Source organism: Apis florea, unplaced genomic scaffold, assembly GCF_048593485.1.
Source record: "Apis florea isolate Af1SG1 unplaced genomic scaffold, ASM4859348v1 contig_1767_pilon, whole genome shotgun sequence".
Taxonomy (NCBI): domain Eukaryota; kingdom Metazoa; phylum Arthropoda; class Insecta; order Hymenoptera; family Apidae; genus Apis; species Apis florea.
In genome coordinates this window covers 598,758-625,762 of record NW_028256473.1, presented here as the reverse complement: position 1 = coordinate 625,762, position 27,005 = coordinate 598,758, and the positions used below count along the sequence as shown (strand labels likewise).

The following is a 27,005-nucleotide window of genomic DNA, read 5'->3' as shown; positions in this document are numbered from 1 at the left end:
TTTGATTTCTGAAAATGAGTAATTATAAAGAGTTTTTCATTTAAAAATTAAATATGTATTAATGTATAGTATTAATTAACGTAATTATGTATAGTATTAATATATTAAATAAAATATATCATATAATATAATTACTTATAAATATTTTATATATATGCATAAATATTTATAAAAAGATAAAAATTTACTTAAAGAAAATATAACATAAACAAAACATGAATAATACAAAATATAATATAAATAATATGTAATAATATATACATAAATACATATATCAATATATAATTTAAAACATCAATTTAAAACATTAAATTTTATAATAGCTTTTAATAATATATATTTATATAATATATTTATATTGTTGTTCACTAATGGAAAATAACGCACGAAAGTAATTTTATTATCTAATATGTTTCTCTGAAATATCGTTATTATGGTTCATTAAACAAATAAATTGTTGTTCGCGTAATATAAAATTAACTATTTTAATATATGATACATTAATTGTTCTAATACATGAATACGTTATTACACTGAGAAAAATCTATTGGATTCCATTGTTTCTCATGATATTGCACTCAACTAAATATCTAATGAATAATGATTTTACTTAAGGGGAATCATATTAATTGCTTGTCAATTTATTAATTACTTATTGGTAAATTTTCTCATCTTCTTTTGTCTATTCTGCTATATTTCTTCTGATTTTTTTGATTGATCTGTTCGAATCAATATTATATTAAAGTATATTGATAGAACGAGTGCACAAAAAATTTCATGATCGAATGTGTGCATTCTGTATTTATGACTTACATAATTGATTGTGCAACATCAAGAAATCATCAACGATCATAACTCTATTCAAAGAAGTAATATTTAAAAACTAAATAAATAAATTTCATATTATCGTTTCGTCGATATTAAAATTTTTCACATATTTTGCATCCTAAAAAAAGAAACAAAAATTTGTACGAATAATTATTTCACAAATTCATTTTAATTTAGTTATTAATGAATACAGTACATTGTGTTATTAAATCTAATAAATAATTAATATAACACATTCAACATTCATTGTAACACATAAATAATTAAAATGATTAAATAATGAAAAATATTTTTGTATGTTATATATATTTCTTAATAACATTAATAATAATTCAAATAATATATAATTTTAAAATACCATTGGTTTCAATTTGTACGTACCAAACTATTGCTTCTTGTTTGTTTTTCTTAAGGATACATGTGTTTTTAAGTTCAATGACTCTTATGTCTTCAATATTAAAGAGCCATCAATTTTTTTATCAACTTTCTCTACGAACACACATAGTTTATAAATTAGAAATTTTTGCAAAGTAACAAAAAGCGAAATCGACGAGGATGGGATTCGAACCCACGCGTGCAGAGCACATTGGATTAGCAGTCCAACGCCTTAACCACTCGGCCACCTCGTCCGATGAAAACGGCTGCTTTATTAACTTTATTTCAGGTAAATCTCCCTAAAATGAAATAAATTCATATGATTTGTATAATTTACATGTTATATCCTTAGTCTTATTTTTAAAATCATATAAATATTCTCCAATTCGAAGGATATAATAATTAGGATTGATTTATCAATAAACAAGAATATTAATAAGAAATGTATATATAATATTTTAATATTATATAAATCTGCCAATATAATCCGTCCATTATCTAATAAACACGATTTTTTAAGCACAATTTAACATTTTTGAACTATTTCAGTTAGAAAGAAAGGTACAGAATGTTTTAGTATAAACATTAGACGAAGGATACACAAAAGACTGGATAATTCGTTACGAAAAAAAATAAGTCGATAATATAGAATGCAATAAGTCGATTTTTGAGAATCAAAATAAATACTTAGTGTTTGTTTCTTTTCGAAATCTTAATTTTAAAAAAAATTATCTTTCTTTCAATTGTATCATTTTTAATAAGATATCTATCCTATATTTACTTTTATACATATTTAATTATTATATATATATAAATTTAAATATCTTTCATAAAAGATATAATAACTATAAACAATATTGAGCAAACACTAATACTGTTGTGACTAAATTTATTCAATAATATATTCGTTATTTAAATGAATTAAAGTATTTGTTCCGTAATTTAATCAATAATTCGAAAAAAAAAAGGAAAAGAAACAATTAACCGAGTATATGAAAAAGAATTCTAAAATAACGGATTTAAACATTAATGTGTTTTAAAAGAATTTATGAAGAATGCAAATAACTGTCAGCCACAGACAATACATTCGATCATAGATAACAAAGAACTATGTATAAGCACACATATTTACTATTATATCGGCCGAGAAATTGGAAATTCTAAAAATCACGTGATTACTACTTGAGCCAACTCAACTGTACTTCAGTTCCGTGAACTTCATATTTTAACAGAGTGCTTTCTAACCAACTTTAAACAACATTATATATGATCTTACAAGAAATGTTAATATTATTATTTTCAAAAATTAACACATATTTAACGATTTTAAATGATAAATAAAATAAAATACACAAGAAATAGTGATTTTAGTAAGTATAAATGAAAAATGACAAAAATTATCGTAATTCAAAGAAAATGTATGCTGACACTGTAATTTTGACATCCTCTGTAATGATAAATTAAAATTGCAGGAACTGATAATTATGAAATCTATGCAACATGAATAAGTTCCATTGCATTCATTACAAGTATTCATGACCAATTAAATTATTTAGTACATTTGTATTTTTTGAAATTATTCTTATCCACAATTAGACTTCTTTTGCATTGCAAAGATTCATGAATGAAAGGTAATTATTGATATAATTTTCTTTTCTTCTGATACAATTTAATATTTAATTTGAAACATATATTATTTCCAACAATTACCAATATTATTTATATTAAATATTATTTTATTTAACATTATAGAAATATGCAAGATTTATATAGTTTAGAATAATAAAAATTAAAGTTTTTTAAATCATTTATTACCTAGTACCTTTAAATTAAGTTAATGATGATATATTATGTAATTTACCAAAAGCAAATAATCCAGAATAAATAATCGATAATGACATGACTTATGTAAGTAGATTAAAAAATTTTTTTTATTAAATTAACTAAGTCTGTATTAAAAAAATAACATAAACATAAACATTAAAGACGTTTAATATATTTCTCTATTCTTAACTTTGTGGAAAATTATTGACTTCGAAGATCACTATCGATAGATTTAACGTAAAGAATATTCGATAAAACGAAATTTATGGTGACTTGAAACTGATGGACAATAGTATAGAAATGGATTATATAACTCGAAATTTACCAACATTTCAGGTCATGCAATTATCGAAGATGATAATTGTATATAAATAATTGAAGGTATGACAATAGAAGAATGATATACAGGCAAACTGTTCTGCGAACTTTTCTATTGTTTCATTGAAGAAACTATTTCTGGGATTTCAAAACGTAACGTTGTTCACCGATTGCCTTAAACTTTAGGGTAATTCCGATATATACGAATCGAATCTGATATTTCCATTCTAAGAGAATTGATGATGTAAAAGAAAATTACCGGTATCGCAACATTTTCTTTTTTCTTCTATTTTACCGTAAATTCTATTTTAGATCGAAGGTCCAACCTAACGTAACAATACGTTCCGACGAAACAAAGTTTTTCCTCGCAGAAAAACGCGACAGATACAATGAAGCCGGATGTTAACTCCCATAGAATAGAATCAAATGTAGTTGATAATTGTAAATGACTTTTTTTATTCCGTCCGATACGATTTGTAATGTGATTCAAACGATATTATTTTCTAGTTTGATTACGCTAACAATAAGTATGAATTCACATGAATTCCATTTGCGGCAAATATGCACTGGTATGATTGGTAGTGATGTAAGAAAGAACGGAAATAAAATGCAAGATAGCAAGCAGACATGTAGAAAAGATCTTGGATTCATAAAGGAGGCATCTGAGTTTATCTTTAATGATCCCACGCGACTACCGACCGAATTATGTAACGTATATGTATAACTGGTAAATAGTAATTAATATTATCATGATAAAAGAATTTTTATTTTAAAAAATGCTTTCATTAACCGAGGATTTTAATAACTATGCTATAACAATTTTTGTAAGCCATGCTTTATGCTATGTCATGCTAATTTAGAATAGAAAATTTACAAATTCTTAATTTAAAATTCAAATTTTTTGAATTTTATTCATTCGTAGAATTTTTTTATGCTTATTTATTATTAAATAGAAAAATATATGTTAATGAAAAATTATATAATATATATTATGTCTAACACATGAAAAAACATTGCTCAACATTAAAGGATGTGAGTAACATCCAAATTATTCATTACATCATTTTGATAAATTATTCTGGACAATTTGTATTTACATAATAATGAATAATGCAATCAATCTGAATTAAATAGTGATTTACTGATTAGCAATAAAATTTTTACAGTTTTTATTAAAATTATTTTTTCATTTATTTTCGAAAATTGAAGTTGAATCAATCTTTTAGTAAATTAATTAAAAATATTTATTTTTAATTAAAAAAGTAATAAATTTAAAATTTTTAAAAATTTAAAATGTAAAAATATATATGTGCGTTTATTATATGTAAATTTATCAATATTGTTAAGCAATATAAATATATATATATGTATTCGTTTTTAATTACCTTGAAGAGAATTCTTTATTCTAACAGAAACAGGTTCTTCATAAAATATCTTCAATAAAAAGAATTTACTTAGGTCAAGAATTGTATAGTATAGAACGAATTTTGATTTTTTTTTATCTATAAATTTACTATTTTAAAAGAATAGTAATTAAAAAATATAAAAATATTAAACAAAAAAATAAAAACAAATTTTTAAAATTTTTTTTAGTTTTCTACAATTTAATTTTAAGTTTTTTTTATATAAAACTTATAGCATTTTAATATAAAAAGCGATATAAAGTCATTACATGCTAATAATACTTAAGAGTATGATTTCAGATCTACGTATTTAGTAATCTGAATCTTGTTTAAGAAATTTAAACGTTATGTTTTCAGCCTGCTAATTAAGAGACATCCTTTGATTCAATTTCTAATTTGTTTTCTTTTTATCGCAACAACAATTTGAAAATCGTTTGGAAAATTATCCTTAACAAGCAAAAATTGGATGATTGATATCAATTTTAGGCTAACCAAGTTATAAAAGTAAAAAATACGAATTCAAGAATAAAACTAATATTCAAATCTTCTGAAATTTATATAGTAAAATTTTTTATAAAAATTAACATTTATATAAAAAAAAAACCATATTATAAGATTCTAAAAAATTTATAAAATACAATTTTTTGTATTAAGAAATATTATTATATGTATATTGAAATTTTAATGATAATGTTGTAACGTATAACCTAAATTGAATAGTTTTTCAGTTTCATGTAAACAAAAAAAATCTGTTCATGTTTATTTCCTTTTTATTTGCTTTAAATTAATAATAGTATGTATACAAAAAGAAATATGCATGTTAATACATGATAAATCGTTAATTATAGACTGAAATTAAATAAAGAGAGTTGAAAAATTGAAAAAGTTCTACGAAATAATTCAAGAAAGAAGAAGAGGTTTTTCTTTACATTATACAGAAATCAATTTATCATTATGTTAAGGAAAGAACACTCACCAAATAAATTTCGTAAGAGTAGTCAAATCGTTTTATTCACTTTTCCATATTTATGCGTTCGCGGGGATTCACATCTAATCATTTCAATTTTTTTTATTTTCATTGCCTTTCAACACACGATGCTGTGATAGTGCAGTGACCAACGTGTAGCGTGGACTGACTCAGAAGCACGTGACGATGTTTTAGGAGAGATGGGTATTAATGCGCAGACGCATCAGCGCACCGCGCAAAGGCGAATTCTTGGCTGTCAAGTTTCAGCTCAGGTGAGCGTTCCCTTCAGAGAGACTCGGGTGACGTTTGCAACGTTCGAACGTTTCTAAATATATCCGTTCAATTCGTATCGAATCTTAGCAAAGAATTCAACGAATGTACAACCAGTGTTATTTTTTCAATTAAACGGTAACCTAAATTTTCGCGCAACAGGTAAAAGCTTCTTGTAAGTATAACCTGAAACAAATTTTCAAACGTTTTTTACGTGACGGCAGTCGCACGTGGTAAAAATTTTCCGTTAATCGTTGTAAGTTAATCGTCGTACTTTCGATTTTTGCGATAACGTTGTAAAATTGTGAACGGAAACACGTTTACCGCGACGCCAGTGAACTCACCGCGAGTGTTCTCGAGAAAGAGGAGAAAAAAGAAACAGAAACGATCGTGGCATTCGCAAGGAAAACGACACGCCACTGCCAGTGGACGCGCTACTGGACATGATGGCTTTAGGAATTACAATTACCATGGTTCATTGTTGGCTGTGATGTGACAGGTATTTACGTATACCATTGTGTTTATATAGATCGTAGAATCGAAAACTACGAGAAAGTGGAATGAATCGAAATATGTTTGTAGTAGAATATAGAATGATTTCGAAAAGAAATCGGAAGATTTTTCAGTGTGCGAATGAAAAAAATATAAAGAGTTTTCTATCTAACGGGATTTCAAAATATTTGTCTTCGAAATCGAAATAATTTTTCAAATTAATTTATCAGATATAACGTGACAAAAAACATAATAAATGTTATACAGTAATTTTAAAATTACATTTTCTCTTTTGACGATTTGATATTTTGAGAATATTGAGTAGAAAGAATTGAATTAATTATCGTTCCAGTAATAATTTCAATAAGAACTATTTGAATATTATTAATAATGAATTACATTTGATTATTATAAAGATTCTTTCACTAATTATTGAAAATTTTTTTAGAATATCTTATAAAAATCATTACAATTAATATTACTCTAATATTATTTATCATATTACATATATAATATAGTTATAAACGACATATTTTTTTTATTATGACTATATATTATTAACTTATCGCATAAATTTACAATATGTCAACAATAAATCAACGATAAAAGAATAAAGAAGAATTAAATTTCTAGATTTACGTAACAAAATATCTCAATAGATAAAAAAAATAGATCAAGGAGTTTTTCTAATGCTTCGCAACGTTATGTATACAAATTTACAATATTATAGTCGATATCATTAAGATTTATAAGATAATATTCGTTCAAATTTATAATATTCGTCGAAATCGTTAAGAGAAAGCATCATCCGCGTTTATATAGGATTATAGGCCTTCTAATAGACTTTCGCACGCATTTAGACGAACAATCACGAATACGTAAGTGAAACGAGTGTTACGAATCGAATGAAAAATTTCACGTACAATTATAGTGTAATTATGAAAACGTGCGTAATTTAAAATGTAATAATAATAAAAAAAAAAAAAAAAAAAAAAAAGAAAGGCAACGGTTCGTAAAATAGAAAGTTTTGTTAAAAATCTTGTAGCATCAAAAATGAAACATATCATCGATAATTCGATATATCGGTAATATCGTTCGAATATATGGAATTATCGATCGATTGAATATCGAAATTTCTACTTTTTTCTTATTTAAATTCATTATTAGAAATCTTTTTTTAACGATTACTTATAGGTTATCGATATTCCATTATTCACACATTGTTTTCGATATATTCAAAATATATCGAATCGTTAAAATATCGTTAAGATATGAATAGAAGTAGCTGAAAAAAATATAATTCTTTAATAAAGATTATTAATAAAGACTATTTATTTTATTATTAAAAACACGAATTATATCGATATATCGAAAACTATCAATAAGATATCGTATTGATAATCGATAATTACAATTCTTTTCCATTTTCTGCATCGTTCATTTTATCCTCTTTACTTTTAATTCCTTTAAAATAATTCTAACGTAATTATATCTTCCGATATTGAGATCAAAGTTCTGTTGAATACGTAAAAATTTATGAATCAGAAAAAAAATTGTAATAAAAATGTTAATAACAATTTTCTATTTAATTAGAGTTTAATCAGCTTATTGATTCTTTTCAAATAATAGAAGTTCACATACCCGAAGATACCCGAATTCAATATATTTAATTAGAGCCTAATTAAAATTTCTTTTCAATGAAACATATAAATCAATGAAACGAAATTCTATCCCATTGAAAACAATTGAATCATATGCTCAAGGAACATCGTGTTCCTTGTACGATATTCGATACAATGAAAGTTCCAATATGTGCGTGTTAGACATTCAAGAATTTAGTGGAATCAGTATTTAGGCCAACAGAAAACAAGATTACTACGTGTGTCAAAAAAGAGAAAAGCATGGTGTCAACCGATTTAAATTAAATGTTACTATGTCAAATATACGATACTCACCATGTCTCTAAATATATTATATTCATCGATATTGCAGGTATATATAAAGTTTTTGAGCATAATTAATTGTCAGATAAAGTATGATAAAGCATTTAAGCGAATAATTTAAATATATATATATATATATACACATCTTATATAGATGCCTATGAATAATTTAAAACTAGCTAACTTGATTAATTATCATTTCAGATATCAAATATCATTATATCAGATAGTTACGTGAAATTTATTTAGAATTTTTATTTAATCTTACTCAATAACTTTTGATTCGCTACCATTCATATTATCATAATTTTAATACTAAAACTTTTCATTTAATATTCAAATTTAATTTCCAGTTAAATTTTACAAGATGGAAGAGGAACAGTAAAATATTATTTTCGTTTGGATATTTAACGATATTTAATAATTTACGATTCCATCCATTGGAGGTGGAAAAACTCTACTAAAATGCAAAATAGATCAACAAGCGGAGACGTAAAACAATAGACCTTCGCTGGCCTAATTACCGTCGTAAAATTAAAAAAAAAGTCGATTGGGTTCGATCGTTCCTCAAGAGGAGTATAACACTGTTTATGCAACGGTGGAAAATCGGTTTTCTTCCTTAGGGCTCGTAAAATCGGATGCAAACGAGCGGAAATCCTACGAGAATTTATTTTTCTTTTTTCGAATCCAATTTCGAGTATCTACTATCATTCCGAAGACCCGTTATCGCAAATTGCTCTCCGTTGACTGCATTCAACGTGGCGAGATATATTAAAGAAAATAACCAGCTATTCGCTACCGTAACTGACTCACACCTGCGATATTTAAAAGAATTTCTCGGTATACGTTTCCTTCGAATCGCGAATCTCGTCTCTTCAATTCTATACGATTCTACTTAAAACGTGTTGTTCATGTTGATTATGTATTACCTTAGGGTTAGGGTAGACAAGTTTTTTTTTTTCTTTCTCGATGACATTAACATTGCTACGAATATATTTCGAAAGAAATCTCGTGAATTTTTTTTTTTATCTTTTGCAGAAGAACAGAAAATATTTAATCCACGCAGATAAACGTATTTGTATTTACTCTTTTATACAGTGGAAAATGGATTATTTGAAATTTTATTCGAATGATCGATCATTTAAAATTTCTTTTCAATTGTTCATATAATTAATTATCCGAATGATATTGCTGTTCAAACACAGATGGATGGATATATTTGAATTAATGTACGTAACAATTTTTTGTATTCGAAAACATTAATTTATTCTTTGTTGTACACGTTCTGGTAAAAATGTATTCCTTTGTATACCAAACATCCATATTTGAAAATTGTTTAATTGTTTCTCACGTATTTGTGATAAATTTAATTCGTTGATTGATTATTCGAACAAATTTATCTGCAATTAATATTTTTGAACAATTTGACATTCTACTATTCTTCGATTTTGAAAAGAATTTGAAAAAATTCTCAGATACTTATTGAAATTTTTATTTCATCCCAATCAAAAGTTTAAAAGATTTTGCAAATTCAGCAAAAAATAAAAATTTTCTCTATTCATTGTATATACATTATTATAAAAATACCTCGTTATTTTGTAATTACATTTAATTAAGTATTCTGTAAGTATTCCGCAGTTGTTACGCTACGTAAATTCATAATAAATTTCCAAGTTATTGAGAATGTTAATCAAGAAACGTATCCAAGTCTAAATGTAACAGGAAGTCGCAGAATACTTGTTTCTTTTATGACGTCACAAAGATTTTCCAAGTTGTAAGGAAGAAAAGATATTATATATATATATATATATAATAATGAACACATTTAAATGCAGGATGTGTGAAACGTGTATGCAATTAAAACAAATTGCCCATCGTTAATCCGGTTAGGAAACTGTTCGACCGTTTAGAAAGCCAATTCGAGCTTTCAACAATAACAGATGAATTATTTAACACTTTCGCGAGATCATCGTCCTTGCGTGATTTATTACGCGAGCGCCGATCATTCGAGATCGAGTTTCTTTAAAGTTTCGCGATGTTTCGTTCGATTTACGCAGGAAACGTAAGAGACGTACTTTGCGTGGCAAAGTGTCGTAAATCTTGCCACTAAATGAAAATAACTCGAGAGTCGAAGAGAAATTAAAATAAAGAATGATCGATTGATTAGTTTGTAAATGGAAGAAAAAACTAGTTTTTCCGGAATGAAAAGTGTCATAAATCTCTAATGAAAATGACAATAAAGAATCTTATATCTTTAAAATTGACACCATTTCACTTTCGATATTTTTCTAAACGGTAATTCTAAACGCTTGTAAATGTGTGTAGCAAATAATTGCGAATAATAATATCGATTCGACCGCATTTGAGAAACGATATGTTTAGGTTACCAAAATAAACCTAACCTAAAATCGCGGATTGGAATTGAAGAAGAAAGAAAGAATTTACCAATACGTAGATAATATTAGTTCAATTAACACGAAAGGGGAAGAAAAGTTTTTTTCGTTCGACGGTACAACAGTTTTAGCATAAGAGAACGCTCATTCATATGAAACGATTTGATGGTTCGAGAATTGTGTCAACGTGGTAATTAGATACCGTTAGCGTTACTACACTGCCTCATCGAGGAGTTACATTCGATCGATCGCATTCACGTAGTATCGTGTTAGAGCGCAATAACGATCTACTAGGCGAAATATATATTTCATTCGATCGAATAAATCAATGACGATTAGACGATAATTAGACGCGATAACAGTCAAGTATCGTCGATCGTAAATATTGCTCGTTCTTTTCTTTTTTTTTTTTTTTTTTTTCACGATCATAGATCGTAAAAATAAATTAGAATAAATTATTGGTAATTATATTTCGTGTTTACACTGGATGATTTATATAACGTGAGACAATTATATCTTCTAATTTTTAAAACTTGCAATAAAAATCAATGAAATTTGGGGGGGGGGGGCGTGTCAATAAGAAATAATAATAAACTTTAATAGCTGAATTATTTTATTTTTATCGAATCGATAAATTCGATAAATTTTAAAATTTAATAAATTGTTCTCGAACGATTTATTAGTCCAAACTTGCATTGATTAATACTCATTTGTAATAAATTATTTCTTTTTTTTTCTTTTGAAATCTCATCAAATCACAACCGAAGATATATTCTTTTACTTTCGATTAATAGTAATCAATATTTTCAATTTCGTTAATAATGCATGTTTTCACTTAACGACAACAAAAAATATCAGTAATATTGTTAAAGCAATAAAAATCGTGTTTACTCTTTTGAGTAAATACGCGGTGTTAATTTCTGCAAGAAATATACAACCGTGCTGCCACGTGTTTCTTTATCTATAACCATAATTCTATGCCTTTCAACTAGCGCATTCGATCAGGAATGTTGAATGAGAATACATACTAATCGTAACAAAGCTTAGCGCTCGTAGATACGAAAAGGACAAACAGTTTGTGACGCAAAGCCTCGTTTTATCTTTGGAATTGGTAATAAATAGGTTAATAAATAATTAATAATCGTATACGATCGTATATACGAAGGATATTTGTGAATCGATGTAACGAAATATAACGAAAATAAAAGAAATAGAAGAAGCGCGAAGAAATATGATTTTCGAAACTTTCGGTTTCGCGAAAGTTTTTATATTGGAAAAATTTGAATAATTATTTTAAACGTTTGCAATTAACAGTATTCATTGTTAAAATAAAAAAAAAAACGAACGAAAATTTTCTTATAACGTTCTTATCACGTTTTCAACGGTTACGTTAATTAACGCATAAATATTCATCTATTCGTAATCACAATAAAATTATTAATATTAATATTATTCGTTACGATCGTTTTGTTTATTCCGTTTTATTTATTTATAGACGATTATTAATTTTCTAATTCTAATCTAAGATAAATAATTGTTTTTGACAATTTTGCGATTAATTCAAACTCGATTTTTATCTAAGCTCGAAAAATAAAGAATAAAGGATACGAGGATTTCCCCGAAATCGTTACCGCGAAAGTAATATTTTAATATCAGTTTTCGTAAAGCGGGTTATGTAATGCTAACGAACAAGCAAAATTTTATGCGGTGTACGGTTTTTCCACTCTTACTTGAGAAATTGTTCCGTTGCAAAGTTCCGCATATAATCGTGTTGCACGATTATTTGCACAATTATTGTAATCTTTCGAATTTAATTTAAAATCGATTCGACCTTTTTAGAAAAGAATTTCCTTTGTAAAAGATGTAAACGAAATTTTATGGGATCAATTATTAGATCATAATAATACGAACGAATTTTAAGTTATTTTTTTTTGCGAGCGCAAAATGTAAATTTCATAAGTTGCAAAGTTATTATTTATTATTTATTAGTTGATAATTATACGGTGAAGGAAAAGAAAAAAAAAGAATACAATTTTTTTCGTTCGTAAAGCCTCGATTTCGAGTAAAATGCAAATAAAATTGAATTTTGATTAGATAAATCGGTTATCGATGGACTAGATCATTTTGCATATAAAAATAAGTAAAAGTAGCGTGGAATAAAATTTTGTCCTCATTTTTTCACGAAGAATAACTTTGATTCATTTTTATTATGAATTAATTGAAAATTAAATGAAAATTATGAATTTTAAGGAAAACGAACATAAAGGGAAAGTATAGCGTCGCGAGAAGATAGAAATCCTTGAATTTGTCCCGGGCAATGAGTGTAAATCAAAAAAAAAAGAAAAAAAATCCTTTCTTTTATTTCAATTAGAATTATCATAAGAAAAGAAAAAAAGTTTAATTGCCATTCCCTCGAGATAAAATTAAAACGCAAACATCAACAATAACTATTCTCCACGTTACGAAATTTATCCGAGTTAAAAAGATTGCGAACGAATGCGAAAAAACGCCGGGGAAGAGGAGAACGATCGTTTTTTTTTTTTTTTTTACAATTGGAAAGTGAACGGTAAGAAAACCAGAAGCAACGATTTGAATTAATCAGAGATATATCATTTATTTTTCAGGGTCGCGACGCGTGTATACACGATCGAACAATGGAGTGTCTATGAGCCTCGTTCCTCCTTCGAGTTTCCGCTTCCCTCAAACATCCCTTGATCTCAAAAAAAAAAAAAAAAAAAAAAAAAAGAAAAAGAAAAAATCGTTCTATCTCCCTCGTTCGTCGAAGAAAAATAGGAAGTCATCGCGAAATCATGTCCAAGTACAATGTCCAGGACGTCGATCTCGAAACGGGGAAGCAGGTTCGGTTAACCGGATACAGCAATGCAGCCTTCGAGGATCCTCTTCGAAGCGGCAACAACGATCTCGTTCAAATGCCCGAGTTCGAGAACAGGCTCAACAATATTCGTGTTTGCAATCAGGATGATAAAAACGATGGTGAGTCTTTTTTTTTTTTTTTTTTGTTTTTCTTCCGTTCGATTCTCGAGAAGTAAAGAGTAAAAGGAGATATATCTGGTTCGTAAGGAAGTCTTATTTCAATTATTTTCGATTGAAATAAAATTGTATATTATCATAATCGTCGTTCTATATTTTCTATTAAAATGAAAGTAATAAATTTCACGATATTTTTACACGCTCAAATACGTGTCTTCCGAAAATTTTGAGATATTTAATAATGTTGCGTTGGGTCGTTCGAGTATCGATTCGACGAACTTAACGTGAACGAAAATTCCCAATCACAAATATTTCCATCCATGAATAAATTTACGAAAGGTGATCAATTGTTTGATCGATTATCTGATTGATTAATTAGTCGTATTATTATTAAATTATCTTTATATATATTTCGAATGCTTGATCTTTTAATCTCGATGAATTATTCATCGTCGGGCATACGACATAATATATAGAACGACCTCTGGAACGAAGTAAAAATAAATTATATTTGTTTTTCGCGTTTTTTTAAAACAAAATTATTAAAATTTCGATACTTTTTTAACAACGGCCGTGAAATGTCGAGTTTAAAAATTGTTTATAATCGCCGAAACGGATAATAATACGATTTTACGACGTTCCTATTGCTTGAAATGATTCATGCAAATGAAACTAACTTACAAGTTGCTCAAAAATTAAGCAATTTTAATCCGTTATCTGTAATTTAAAAAAAAAAAAAATGTCAGTCGCCAATAAACTGTAACGGTAAAATTATCCAATCGCATCGAGAATATATTTAAATAAAATTAAAATTCTTCCGTTCATCTTATCTGTTCTATCGTTTCGAGCTATTAGCAACAACAACAACAACAACAATGATGATAATAATAATAATCATCCTCCTTGATCCCTCTCGTTTTCATATTAATATTTTTTCAAGGAACATTTTTATTCTTAAGAAAGACGTTCGTTTCGCAAAAGAGCGTGCAGCACACAGGATTTTAATAATTTAATAATAAATCGATGAATTTTTTTTAACGGCCAACCTTGATTCCCATTCTCGATTTAAATTCAATATTCAAAGTGGATAATTTCAAACACCTGATAGACGCGGGTTTATCGATTAAGAATTCTACGACACGCGAATAAATTATAAGGCAGATTACGAACGGAACGAAATAAATCTCCATCCGAGGCAAAAGCGGATTCTTCAAGGCGATTTTTACGATTGTTGTGCGTCTAAATCCGTTTGAGATTCAATTTTCCAACGCGGGGCCATGAGAATATTCATAATGGAAGAGGAACGAGAAGAGAAAAAAAATGATCGTTTGGTAATTTGATAGATGGAAAAGTATCGATAACGACCCAACAGTTTAACATTTGATTATATCAATTATTCTTCGTCGTTTCAAATTGTTACGCTAGCTTGCTTTATTTTTCTCTCTCTCTCTTTTTTTTTTTTTTTTTCTTTCTGTGATGCAATTTTGCGATTGAGATTTCAAGATTATCAAAAGAATAGTAATGGAAATCGTGAGAATAAGATTAAAATGTAGCGATTCTTTAAAAAAATTCCTTCTTAAACCAATTCTTCGTAATTTCTCGATCTTATCGGTCATGAGAAGTGAAAAATTATTATTTTCGATGTATTTATGTATAAGGAGATTAAGTTATCCCCGGCGATTTTCTTTTCCCCCTTTTTTTTTGTCAACAACAATTTTTCTTATCGAAAATTTACACGCGATAATGCAAAAAAAATATAGATAGAAAATATTTCCACGCATTTGCATAATTTTTTTCTTATCTTTCCAGAAATAAAAATATTATATTTTACTTTGTTTCGTCGTTATGGTGAAGTGATTCGTTCTGTTTCGGATTTTGGAAAAATTGGGAAAAATCGAACGATGAGAGATAAACGATGACGTCGATTCGAATCTATTTAAATTATATTTTAATTTTAATAAAAAAGAGAAAAAACGCAATTCATCCGATTACTCAAAAAGGAAGTGGTCACGAATTATTTGAATATTTCGAAGGCTATTTTTTATTGCGAGTCGTGTAAAAAAGAAAAAAGGAGAAAAAAAGGAAAAAAATCAGGAAAACGGTAAAAATTAAATTTTTTAAAGGGAAAAGTCGAAAAGCGTGGTGAGAAAAACGATGAAAACGTCACTCGATACGAATTCTTATGAAACAGATGCAAACGAGGGGAGGGGAGGAGGAAACTTGGTGTTGCAAATTTACTTCGTTCAGTTTTGCGGTTAGGCCAAGTGTAATATTAAAAGTGTAAAAATTATTCAAAGTTATGGATCCCTTAAATCTTCTGACTCACTTCGTTCCCATTTGCGAAATAATGACGTGTACAGGCTTCTATTACTCTATTCTTTACGTTTTTCCTTGATACAACCTGTTTTAAAAATGATAATGAGATTTCGTTAGCTCGTAACACTTTCATTTCAATAAACGTATAAGAGGCTTTAAATACTACACGAGAAACTTGTTTATTTCGCGATAAAAAAATTAGAAAAAAATTTTGATCGAAAGTAATGATTTTCGTGAATTATCTGAAACGAATTATTCGATTGAAATTTGGAAGATTCACCAAAATCGTTTATACCTCTGTCTGATTAAGATTTTCTCGAAAATTTCGAAATGATGCAAAATAATTCGAAATTTATATATCGTTTCGTAACGTGTTTCGAGATTGATATCGATACCTCGCGATCTTATCTTTTTAAAATTTTTCAAGTCGAACGATATTGGAACTATTTTTAATTATAACAATTACTAAAGGTTGATTTTTATCGATCAATTTTTTGGCTGAAATTTAAGAATTTCAAAAAATATTTCTAATCTCTTTTTCTCCCCCCCCCCCCCCTCCTTTGTTTAATTTTTCAACGTGTAACAAAAATTATCGCTTATATTTTCGCAAATTCGATCAATCAAACGTTAATACGTTAATATTCCATCACGATTGTATCATTGTAAGCAATTTGGCAATAAATAACGATATAAGGAATATCCATAAATTGGAAATGTTAAGAAAGAAGCGAATTAAGTTAAATTTGTAATCTTTCATAATCAAGTAAATATATCTCATAAATAACTTTGTCATTCGAATTTAAAAGCATTCTTTTAAACATTATCTTTCTTAACGAAATTGAATTAAAAAATTCATTTACTTTTTTTTTTTTTTTTATCATTTTACTTATAAAATTTCAATAATCAATTGATTAAAAAAAATTAAAAGTTTTAAAATTTTCGATTCGATAAATTTTTAATTGCAACTTTTGACAAAAAAAAAAAAAAAAAAAAAAAGGAAAACAAGCAAACGTTTCAATTTTTCAAATCGAAACGAATCCGGTGAAATTTCATTTCACGTATATAATGTCGATTGAATGGATATCTTTTTTATTCATTGGATAATTTATATTTTCCTTCAAACATCACGTGCCGTACGCGCAGAACCAGTTAAACTTGTCTAACTTCACTTTTGGACGCAATTAACACCAGTTATACGGGAACTACTACAGTACTATGCACACTCGCATACATATTATGGTAATCCTAATATCCCGTGACTCGAGTCAGATGCCTCGTGGCCACACAGTTTTCTTTTTATTCCGCTATCTTTTCCCTCTTTTCGTCGTACTTTCTAAAATCGTTATTTAAAAAGGTCGTCACGCGATCCGAGGAATCTACATCGCTATTCCACACACGTGTTAACTATTTTCCTACACGTTTAATTATACCGTTTGCCCATTGTAAACGTTTCACAGCTTGTCGTGCAATGATCTTTGTTTACACGCGTGTTGTCGTTTCGTGCGTTAGATATCGGGAATACCTTTCAACATTTTTTACACTTTACGTTTCTTCGGATTGTACAATGAGAATGGAAGAGAACGTGATTCTCATGTGCGATAAGATTTTTTTATAATTCCTAATTTTATACGAATACCATTGATAGAACTATTGATCTTAGAAGATTATTCAAGGTGAAATATATATATATATATATAATAGTTAAAAATATAATAGTAAAAAGAAATGAAACTTAATTTATAAAATGTGATAAATTTTCACTCTCTTATATTTCATCGCTCGATTATATGCATATATTTTTTTTTAACAATAACAAAAAATTAAATTTTTTTTTTTTTTTCAGTTCCTCAAAATCCTGAAAAAGATCTATTATGCTCTCTAGGAAGGAAATGGGTGTATCAACGAATCAAAAGATCGTGCAAGAAAAAAATGATTTACAAAAGGGTACCTGTAGCAGCGTGGATACAAACGTATCGTAAGGATTACATAGTAAGTGATCTCGTTGCTGGCATTACCGTAGGCCTTACCGTTATACCACAGGCGATAGCTTATGCGAACGTGGCAGGACTTCCTTTGCAGGTAAGAACGTTTATTCTTTCATCTTTCCAAGTTTTATTTAAATATCATATTAATGTTTATTATTTTTTATACGTATTATTATCATTATTATTTTTTTTTTTAATATTGTCCATTTGTTTTTACGTTATTCCCTTCGTTTTAAAATTTTCTTTTTTTTTTTTTTTGCGCAGTATGGTTTATACTCATCTTTCATGGCATGTTTCGTGTACACCATCTTTGGATCTTGTAAAGACGTTCCAGTTGGGCCAACTGCAATTATCGCAATCCTGACAAGAGAAACGTTACAAAAATCTGATTTAGGGCCCGATTTTGCGATTCTTTTAACCTTCATCTCTGGTTGCGCGTGCTTGTTAATGGGAATTTTACACTTAGGTATATTATCGATCATCTTTCTAAATTTAAACTTACGAATTTACTGAATTAACTTTAAATAACATTTGGCTAATTTTTCTAAATTGGATTATATATATATATATTTTATTTATTTTATTTTATTTATAGAGAAACACTTTAAGTACGAATATTATTTAATAAATATTTATACATTTTTCTCTTATCAGGTTTTTTACTGGATTTCATATCAGGACCAGTTTCGGTCGGTTTTACATCGGCAGCAGCGATAATTATTGCTACTAGCCAAGTGAAGGATATTCTAGGCATTCATATCGGTGGTAGTAAATTTGTCGAAGTATGGCAAAATATATTCGAAAAAATTGGAGAAACGAAACTTTGGGACAGTGCATTGGGCATCACTTGTATAATCGTACTTCTTCTTCTTAGAGTTAGTATCGTCATTCAATGTAAAGTAACATGCACAATGTAATCCTTATTAAAGTAAATTTTTAAATAAATATTTAATAATGTAAACTATTTAAAACAATAAATAGATACTTTTTAATCGTAAGAATGAAAGTAAATGAAAATTATTTTTTTTCTTGCAGAAAATCAAAGATATACCATTTATGCAAAAAGCGGCAAAAATGTCGTCGAGAGTACAAGTAATTATGCAAAAATCACTTTGGTTATTGTCCACGGCACGAAATATTCTCGTGGTCCTCGTTTGCGGTGTTATATGCTGGCTTTTAGAAAGTCACTTAGGTTCCTCACCCGTTAAATTGACGGGCCACGTTAAACAAGGGCTTCCGGAATTTCAACTACCACCGTTTCAAACCCATCACAAGAATGAAACCTATAACTTCGTCGATATGGTTTCTGCACTCGGTTCCGGATGTCTAGTCATTCCTTTATTGAGCCTCTTAGAAACCATCTCTATTGCCAAAGTTTTTAGTGAGTTTTATGCTTTTTACTCATATAATAACAATATAATATTACATAATGATTAAGTTTTTGGAGAACAAGTTTTTATCTGTAAGTTGTATTATGTAACAAGATCTCGTATAAAGAAAGCATATTTTTTTATAGATGAAGGTAAACCAATCGATGCGACTCAAGAAATGTTGGCTTTAGGCGTATGCAACGTTGTGTCAGCTTTCGTTTCTTCCATGCCCGTAAGCGGTGGCCTTAGTCGTGGTGCCGTAAATCATTCATCCGGAGTGAAAACGACTCTTGGTGGTGTTTATACTGGACTTTTAGTACTTGTATCACTTCAGTTCCTTACCCCATATTTGTACTTTATTCCTAACGCCGCTCTTGCTGCAATCATCATCGCGGCTGTCATTTTTATGGTGGAATTACACGTGATCAAGCCTATATGGAGAACAAAAAGTACAGTTTAATTTTTAAATATAATGTCATTAGTAGATGATACTCATTTATTATACGAATATGTAATATAGTTGTTTCAAAATTTTATAATGTACAGAAACTTTTCTGTATGTACATTATACAATAAATAAATAAATAAATTTTTTTTCAGAAATTGATCTCATACCAGCTGTGGCTACATTTTTATGCTGTCTTTTTATAAGACTTGAATTAGGTATAGTAATCGGTATCGGTATAAACGTTTTGTTCCTACTTTATGCTTCAGCAAGACCATCGCTACGAGTTCATAAAGATACAGTAAGGAAGTTTTCATATTACATATATGATATAAATTAATGATCTGTTCTCATTCATTTTTGTATAACAAAAAGAAATCATATTATTATATATATATATACAGTGTAAATATTTGTTTTAGAGTATCAACGGCTGTGAATATCTTGTCATAACGCCCGACAGAAGTCTCGTTTTTCCAAGTGTCGAATACGTGCGGGCTGTAATTAGTAAGCAAGGTACAAAACAGGGAACAGCGGTACCTGTTGTTATAGATTCTACACATATCCAAGCAGCAGATTTTACAGCTGCAAAGGTATAATATTATAAAATATTATAATAGAAGATGGAATAATATAAAATATAGAATAATTAAAAAAATATTAAAAAAAAAAATTATACATAATCAAGTTAGAAAATTATCCGTATTATATAATTTATTTGTATATTATAATTTATATAATATCATTATTTAGGGAATTAAAAGTTTAACGGAAGATTTTTCCAAACGTGGACAACCTTTGATTTTTCATAATTTGAAACCGAGTATTATTGAAATTTTCAAAGGTGTAAAACCTTCTGGCTTGAAATGTAGTTCTAGCGAACTTGAACTTAACGATTGTTTGAAAGGTAATTAATTAATTTTATTTTTATATAATATATTATGTAATTAGATAATTGATTCATTAATAGTTGTTAAATTTTATATAGATAATTTAGCCTAAAATGTATAAAACTTTTATTTATTTTCAGAATTTTCAAATTCGTCAACTACTATGAACAGGTACTGATAACATTTAGACTTTTATAAATTCCGTCCCGGAAGTTATAACTCCTTTTTTTTTTTTATTTTATACATATCAGTATTATATAATATAACTCGAAAACGAACAATATAGACAATATTATAATAAAGAGGAACAATATGTTTTAATAATTATTGTAATAATTAAGTGTCAATTGACCCTTTGGATACAATATTAAACTATACGACGATATTTCATGTATGTAATTTCACGTAAATAAAGTAACTTTTCAGTAACTAAGAATGTAATGCATATTAATAATTAAAACATATTAAATATATTAATTTTAAATATTATAAAAAAATATAAAAAAACTATGTTATGAATATTGTGTCAAAAGGGTTTATTATAATTATATAAAATTATGAAGTGTGTATATAAATTTATAGATGAATATATAAATTTATATAATCTCTCAGTAGCATTTTTTATATACATGCATTATTGTACATGCAATTTAAAAGTTATTATATATAATATATAATAATATGTAATATTTTATATTATTTTAAAAAAAATTAACAAATATTAAAATTTTTTTTAACATTTTATTCTAAATCTTATATGATATACTATAAAAAAATCAAAATTTTTAAAAGTATATCACTTTTTTTTTAAATTAAAAAAATTTTAATTTGATATAAGTATAAAAATAAAATTTGAGTTTTTTTTTTTATTATTATATCCATTTTATTTGTAAATATGTTGCAATTAGATAATAATTTTTTATTATCATATTCTTTAATTTTTGTCTAAAATTCTTGCACCCATTGCAGGTTTTGCTATATAAAATGTTGCATTTCCAGAATATCTGTAACAATATACTATATAAATATCATTATCAAATTCAAAAATTATAAAAATGTTACAAAAATAACAATCTAACTTTGTTTTCATGTGATTGATTGTTTGATCAATTACATCTTTTCTCAATAATGTTACTGTACATCCTCCAAAACCAGCACCGGTTAGACGGCTTCCTAAAACTCCATTTATTTCTCTTGCTGCTTTTACTAAAGTATCTAATTCAACTGAAGAAACTTCATAATCATTTTTTAAAGAATCATGACTTTCATTCATTAATTGTCCAAATTTTTTGATATCTCCCTTTTCAAGAGCCTCTGCAGCATCAATTGTTCTTTTAATTTCTGTGACTACATGACGAGTTCTTTTTATCATTTCTTCAGGTACATTTTGTGATTTTAAAACTAAAAATAAAAATAAAATATAAAATGTCAAAATTTAATAAAAAAAAAAAAAATATTTTTACTTTTTTATATGTGCATATATATATATATATATATATATAAAATTACATTATTTAATCTACCTTGAATATCACTCATAGATACTTCACGTAAACTTTTTTTATTTAATCTTTTTGCAACTTCATAACAACAATCTCTACGCTCACAATAAGCACTTGAACTTAATTTATGAGGTGCATTAGAATTAGTAATTAGAAAGATGTAATCATTTATTTTTGATATAGGTATTTGTTTAGTACTAAGATCTTTGCAATCAAGAAGAAGAGCATAACCTTCTTTGGCCATCACAGAAATAAATTGATCCATGATGCCACATGGAACTCCAGCAAAATCATGTTCAGCTCGTTGACAAGCTATTGCCTAAACAACACTTCTAATAAATTTTTCTATTTTAGTAAAATTAAAATTAATTAAAATAAATAATGCAATTATACTTTATCTTCTGGCTTTTCTGATTCTATACCAGTTAATGCTTCCAAAAATGTATAAATAGCAACTTCCAAAGCAGCTGAACTACTTAAACCAGCACCAACTGGTACAGTAGACAAAATAATAGCATTAAAAGGTGGCACATCACCTAAAATTAACATTATACAATATTATTGTTTCATTATCTTTTATTAAAATGAATTCCAATAATAAAAAAACTAACAAATAAAATTTGCTACACATCCTTTTACATAATTAGCCCATTTTGGTTCTCCAGGTTTTATATTCTTACGAGAATTAACTTCAAATTCAGTATAATTTTCAGAATTAACTATATCATTAAGAGAAACAATTTTACATTTTTTTCCATTGCTAAGTTTTCCCACTATAAGTGTAACCATGGGCAATGCCTGTAATATATTATGTTTTAATTAAAAATTATTGGTATTCATTTAAAAAGTTTAATAGCTGCTCAATTAAAAAATATACTTTTCAATAAAGATAATACAATATAATAATAAGAAATAACAATATTATAATAATTATAATAATTTTTAACAATTATCATTCAAATTTATCATTCAAAAAATTAATTTTTTATTTAATATTTTATTATAATGCTTAATATTTTCATTAATAAATTAAATTTATAATAATAATAGATTAATTAAATTTTTAAATCAATAACATAAGAAATAAATATTTAAAGAAATAATTAATGTGTTACCGATATTAATAACGTGAAAAATTATTTTTTTTAAGCAATAGCATATTACATGAAAGAATTTTTTTAATTTTTGTATATATATTAGATTATAAATTTTATTAAATTAGATTATTAATTATTATGTAAAAAAAAAAAGTAATATTTATATAAGTATCAATAATTTTACCATAGGTAAAACAAAACCTTCATTATAATCTGTATGTTCTCCGATTAAATTCACACGACCGGGTGCACATACACAAATATTCGCATTATCTTCAAATTCATTTGCAAAAGCTTCCAAAGCTTTTGATTTTATTTCATCTATATCCGACACAATCGTTGCCATTTTAATTATTTTAAAACTATTTATATTTAATAACACTTAACACACAAAATTTATGCAATTAAATTTTTAAATTAAATTCTCAATATTATTTATTCTTCTAATTGAAATATAGCTTAATTTTATGTAATATATAGAATACTGAAAGTACGAATATCTATTATACTTCAAATAAGTAAAAATTAATATGTTAAGTATTTGTTATCTATCAATTTTCTTTATGCGTGCCGTTTGCTTGTAAATGTAAATTTTATCTTTTATAATAATACAAGTATTCTACGTATGATATATATGTACAATATCATTATAAATAAAATACATTCAGTAAACGTGACGTTTGATGTATAACGAATATTCTTTTATATTGTTAAAACAATAATATATAAATAAATTAATTGAAAATGATATTTCTTTTTATCGTTAAGAATTTTTGACTAATTTATTTAATAACGATATTATTGATGTTTGACATTAATGATAATTCCAGTTGATAATGCCATGACGGTCTCAAATCCCCTTATTAAAGAATTGAAAGGTAATTAATTATAATATTTTTATAGGTTAGAAAATTATTTCTGCAATACGATTATTATAATGAATAATAATGTCTTTTTTATTAATTATTTTTATTAAATTATAAATATTTTCATTTTTAAGTTTTGATATTTGACATCCAAAATTATTATATTGTATAAAAAAATAATCTATTTTTATAATAATGGTTTTCTTGTTTGTTATTTTATATTTCGTTTTAATAAGATTTATATTAAATCTTTTTAAAATACATTATATTTTCTATTCTCTTTTTAAATTTTAAAATTAAACAATTAGACAACATTATACTGAATATTATTAAATTAATTATTAGAAGAAACAATTTTCAGGTTGGACAAAGAAATTAGCTGAAAGTGACATTGAGATTGATGAAGAAAACAAAGATCTACCTTTTTTTTATAAAAGTTTAGAAAAATGTTTTCAAAAAGGAATATTGATGCGTTTAAATCCAATAGGTTTTCCAAAGTTACCTGATGCTTGGTATTGGTTGGAAGAAATTGCAGAAAAACATTTTAGGTTTGAAAAAAATATAATAAACGAAATTTATAATTTATATTATATTTTTTATATTATTATAATATTTAAGAAATAAAATTATTATATTAATTTAAGAAATAAAATATTTATATTAAATTAATATATAATTAATATATAAATATTCATATTAAATATTTTATTATTTTAGTTCTTGTTGCACTTATTCTTTGGTTGTTGAGCAAGTGAAAAAAAATCCAAAAGTTTATACACCTACTGGACGTCTTAGACTTTTAATTAAAACATGTTTGATACGAAAGTGCCTTCATATGCCAGTTGAAATGTTGGTATGTATATTTTTTATATTACAAAATTAATTTCTTAGTATAATATTTTTAATTAAAATTTCATAGGTCAGAACACCATTAATGTCTACTGACTATTATGATAGAAATAGTATTCTGGGAGATAATATTCTTGGAGAAATATTTTTATCAGTATTACTGCAAAGCAGTAAATTAAATTTTAAATTGAATTTACGAAATTGTAGCTTTTTAGATGAATCTTGGCAATTACCAGAATGTGTGGCTTTGGAATTAGTACCATGTAAAAGTTTAGGTATTTCTGTGTGGTAAGAAATTAATTCTTATAAAGATAAATTATCAGTAATTATTCATTACAGATATTATGAATCTTATATTATTACAGTTTTACAAAAGGAAAAGCTTTAATAGTTAACTTGGATAAAAATTCTGTGGCTGCAGAAGATGTAATGAACACAATAATTTTTTTAAATTTTTATATCATTATTATTAATGTAATTTATTAATTTATAATATTATTTAAAATATTAATTCTATTTAATTTTTACTTTTAGGATAAAGTTGAAATTGGAGATATTTTAGATGAAATAAATGGAAATGCTATAACATCTAATACTAGAGGACAATTACGTAAATTTATGAAAAAAACTATAGGTCAACCAGTTTGCCTATATGTAATTAAAGTATGTATATTAAAACATATGTATATAATAACGATAATATAATATATACAGTAGTATATATATAATGCATTTTATTTAATAGTTCATACAATAGTACGAAACATTAAGAAGAAATATTAAAAATATATATATATATATATTTCTTACATTATTAAATAATTTTCAGCATCGTAATAAAAAAACTTATGAATTATATGCACCAATTGTTCATCTTATAAAAAGTTCAGGTATTGAAGGTTTAAAAAAAATTTTAAAAAGATTTAATTCTGAAATACAAGATGAGAATGAAAAAACTGAAATAACTAAATCAGAAAATAAATCATTGAATGCTGGTTTCTCTGTTAAATATTGTGGTTCTATATACATTGGTGCAAAAGGAGATGTTAAACAAATAGAAAGAGCAATTTTGCAAGTGTTAAAGTCAGAAGAAATAAAATCAGTGCCTGTGAAATTTGAATGTCTAGAATTAGGAATTAGAGTGACTCAAGATTCAAATGATATGGTATGTAAACAATTTTTATTATATATAAATATATAGTATCATAATAATACATTTTATTTGTTAAATGTTTAGGTAATATGTAAACAAAGTTACATGGAAATTTCATCTTGTGGACGTACAGGAAACATTCCTAATTATTTTGCATTTATTTCAGGGTAAAACAAATATTTGTTTTAATATAAGCAATAATAATTAACATAATTTTATTATATAAATATAATAATTAAACTTTATTATAATATTTATATTAATATATTTCTTATTTACTTTAGAGATACTAATTGCAATCTAGCAACTAAATTTGATGCATATGTATTTTATCATCAAAATGAAAATGAAGTGCAAACTATATTACAAAGTTTGGGTCAAGGATTTCAACGTACTCATTTTGCAGTTTAAAAAAATTTTAAAAATTTACATGAAATTATTCTTTAATGACATAATCAAACTTTATGTAATTAAATGTTTCTAGCACATTTTCATTTACATATCTAGTCAACTATTAATGAATTGTATTTTTTATTTATTCTAGTCCTTAAGAAATTTCCCTCCCTAAAAAATGTTCATTAGAATTAAGTGATTTCTTTAAAAAAATAAATAAATTTGGATGTTTTATTATTAGAATAAAATAAAAAATTGATATTATATATATTTTTTGATTAAATACATAATTGTATATAAGATTATAGTTTAAGTATTTCCTTTAGAATAAAAAA

At 26.1% G+C, this 27,005-nt stretch overlaps 3 protein-coding genes, 2 long non-coding RNA genes and 1 other non-coding gene across 10 annotated transcripts; 3 read left to right on the top strand and 3 right to left on the bottom strand.

Moving 5' to 3' along the window:
• Window positions 1-324: 324 nt before the first annotated feature.
• On the bottom strand, window positions 325-5,865 carry LOC105735022 (uncharacterized). Its single transcript, XR_015292327.1, has 5 exons — window positions 5,725-5,865; window positions 1,397-1,502; window positions 1,210-1,317; window positions 814-946; window positions 325-719 (listed from the first exon to the last, which is right to left on the bottom strand). It is a non-coding gene; the product is annotated as an uncharacterized LOC105735022 (long non-coding RNA).
• Window positions 1,376-1,457, bottom strand: TRNAS-GCU (transfer RNA serine (anticodon GCU)). The gene has a single exon. It is a non-coding gene; the product is annotated as a tRNA-Ser (tRNA).
• LOC116414093 (uncharacterized) lies at window positions 2,424-3,992 on the top strand. Its single transcript, XR_015292328.1, has 6 exons — window positions 2,424-2,573; window positions 2,676-2,834; window positions 2,956-3,111; window positions 3,364-3,532; window positions 3,658-3,786; window positions 3,853-3,992. It is a non-coding gene; the product is annotated as an uncharacterized LOC116414093 (long non-coding RNA).
• Window positions 5,441-21,877, top strand: LOC100869295 (sodium-independent sulfate anion transporter). 4 transcript variants are annotated; one of them, XM_086909058.1, is made up of 12 exons: window positions 5,441-5,736; window positions 5,856-5,987; window positions 13,438-13,807; window positions 18,003-18,199; window positions 18,370-18,571; window positions 18,760-18,980; window positions 19,141-19,486; window positions 19,622-19,924; window positions 20,076-20,221; window positions 20,343-20,513; window positions 20,674-20,827; window positions 20,951-21,877. In XM_086909058.1, the coding sequence occupies exons 3-12, from the start codon at window positions 13,624-13,626 to the stop codon at window positions 20,986-20,988; spliced, it is 1,962 nt and encodes a 653-aa protein (XP_086765184.1). In that variant the 5' UTR covers window positions 5,441-5,736; window positions 5,856-5,987; window positions 13,438-13,623; the 3' UTR covers window positions 20,989-21,877. The 4 variants fall into 4 exon arrangements, with proteins under 4 accessions (XP_086765184.1, XP_086765178.1, XP_086765180.1 ...); XM_086909052.1 differs by having other exon boundaries at window positions 17,964-18,199; XM_086909054.1 differs by having other exon boundaries at window positions 5,597-5,736; window positions 5,861-5,987; window positions 17,964-18,199.
• On the bottom strand, window positions 21,668-24,863 carry LOC100866648 (galactokinase). Of its 2 annotated transcripts, none has more exons than XM_086909113.1 (6): window positions 24,697-24,863; window positions 22,924-23,110; window positions 22,706-22,848; window positions 22,334-22,631; window positions 21,890-22,211; window positions 21,668-21,814 (listed from the first exon to the last, which is right to left on the bottom strand). In XM_086909113.1, the coding sequence occupies exons 2-6, from the start codon at window positions 23,099-23,101 to the stop codon at window positions 21,745-21,747; spliced, it is 1,011 nt and encodes a 336-aa protein (XP_086765239.1). In that variant the 5' UTR covers window positions 23,102-23,110; window positions 24,697-24,863; the 3' UTR covers window positions 21,668-21,744. The 2 variants fall into 2 exon arrangements, with proteins under 2 accessions (XP_086765239.1, XP_003692337.4); XM_003692289.4 differs by lacking the exon at window positions 24,697-24,863 and adding an exon at window positions 23,594-24,274.
• LOC100866526 (uncharacterized) lies at window positions 23,933-26,940 on the top strand. Its single transcript, XM_003692288.4, has 9 exons — window positions 23,933-24,287; window positions 24,637-24,823; window positions 24,993-25,128; window positions 25,195-25,412; window positions 25,490-25,550; window positions 25,659-25,787; window positions 25,954-26,289; window positions 26,362-26,444; window positions 26,562-26,940. Exons 1-9 carry the CDS (start codon window positions 24,227-24,229, stop codon window positions 26,686-26,688), a joined length of 1,338 nt encoding a protein of 445 aa, XP_003692336.1. The 5' UTR covers window positions 23,933-24,226; the 3' UTR covers window positions 26,689-26,940.
• The last annotated feature ends 65 nt before the right edge of the window (window positions 26,941-27,005 follow it).

Bases quoted from the DNA above. Each gene is read 5' to 3' on its own strand.
- LOC100866526 (XM_003692288.4), top strand. From the start codon at position 24,227: ATGATAATTCCAGTTGATAATGCCATGACGGTCTCAAATCCCCTTATT. The intron at 24,288-24,636 runs GTAATTAATTAT...AACAATTTTCAG, and splicing joins CCTTATTAAAGAATTGAAAG to GTTGGACAAAGAAATTAGCT. The intron at 24,824-24,992 runs GTTTGAAAAAAA...TTATTATTTTAG, and splicing joins ATTGCAGAAAAACATTTTAG to TTCTTGTTGCACTTATTCTT.
- LOC100869295 (XM_086909052.1), top strand. From the start codon at position 13,624: ATGTCCAAGTACAATGTCCAGGACGTCGATCTCGAAACGGGGAAGCAG. The intron at 19,925-20,075 runs GTACAGTTTAAT...ATTTTTTTTCAG, and splicing joins GCCTATATGGAGAACAAAAA to AAATTGATCTCATACCAGCT. The intron at 20,222-20,342 runs GTAAGGAAGTTT...TATTTGTTTTAG, and splicing joins TACGAGTTCATAAAGATACA to AGTATCAACGGCTGTGAATA.
- LOC100866648 (XM_003692289.4), bottom strand. From the start codon at position 23,755: ATGGCAACGATTGTGTCGGATATAGATGAAATAAAATCAAAAGCTTTG. The intron at 23,111-23,593 runs GTAAAATTATTG...AATATATTACAG, and splicing joins AAGGTTTTGTTTTACCTATG to GCATTGCCCATGGTTACACT. The intron at 21,815-21,889 runs GTTAGATTGTTA...ATATTGTTACAG, and splicing joins ATCAATCACATGAAAACAAA to ATATTCTGGAAATGCAACAT.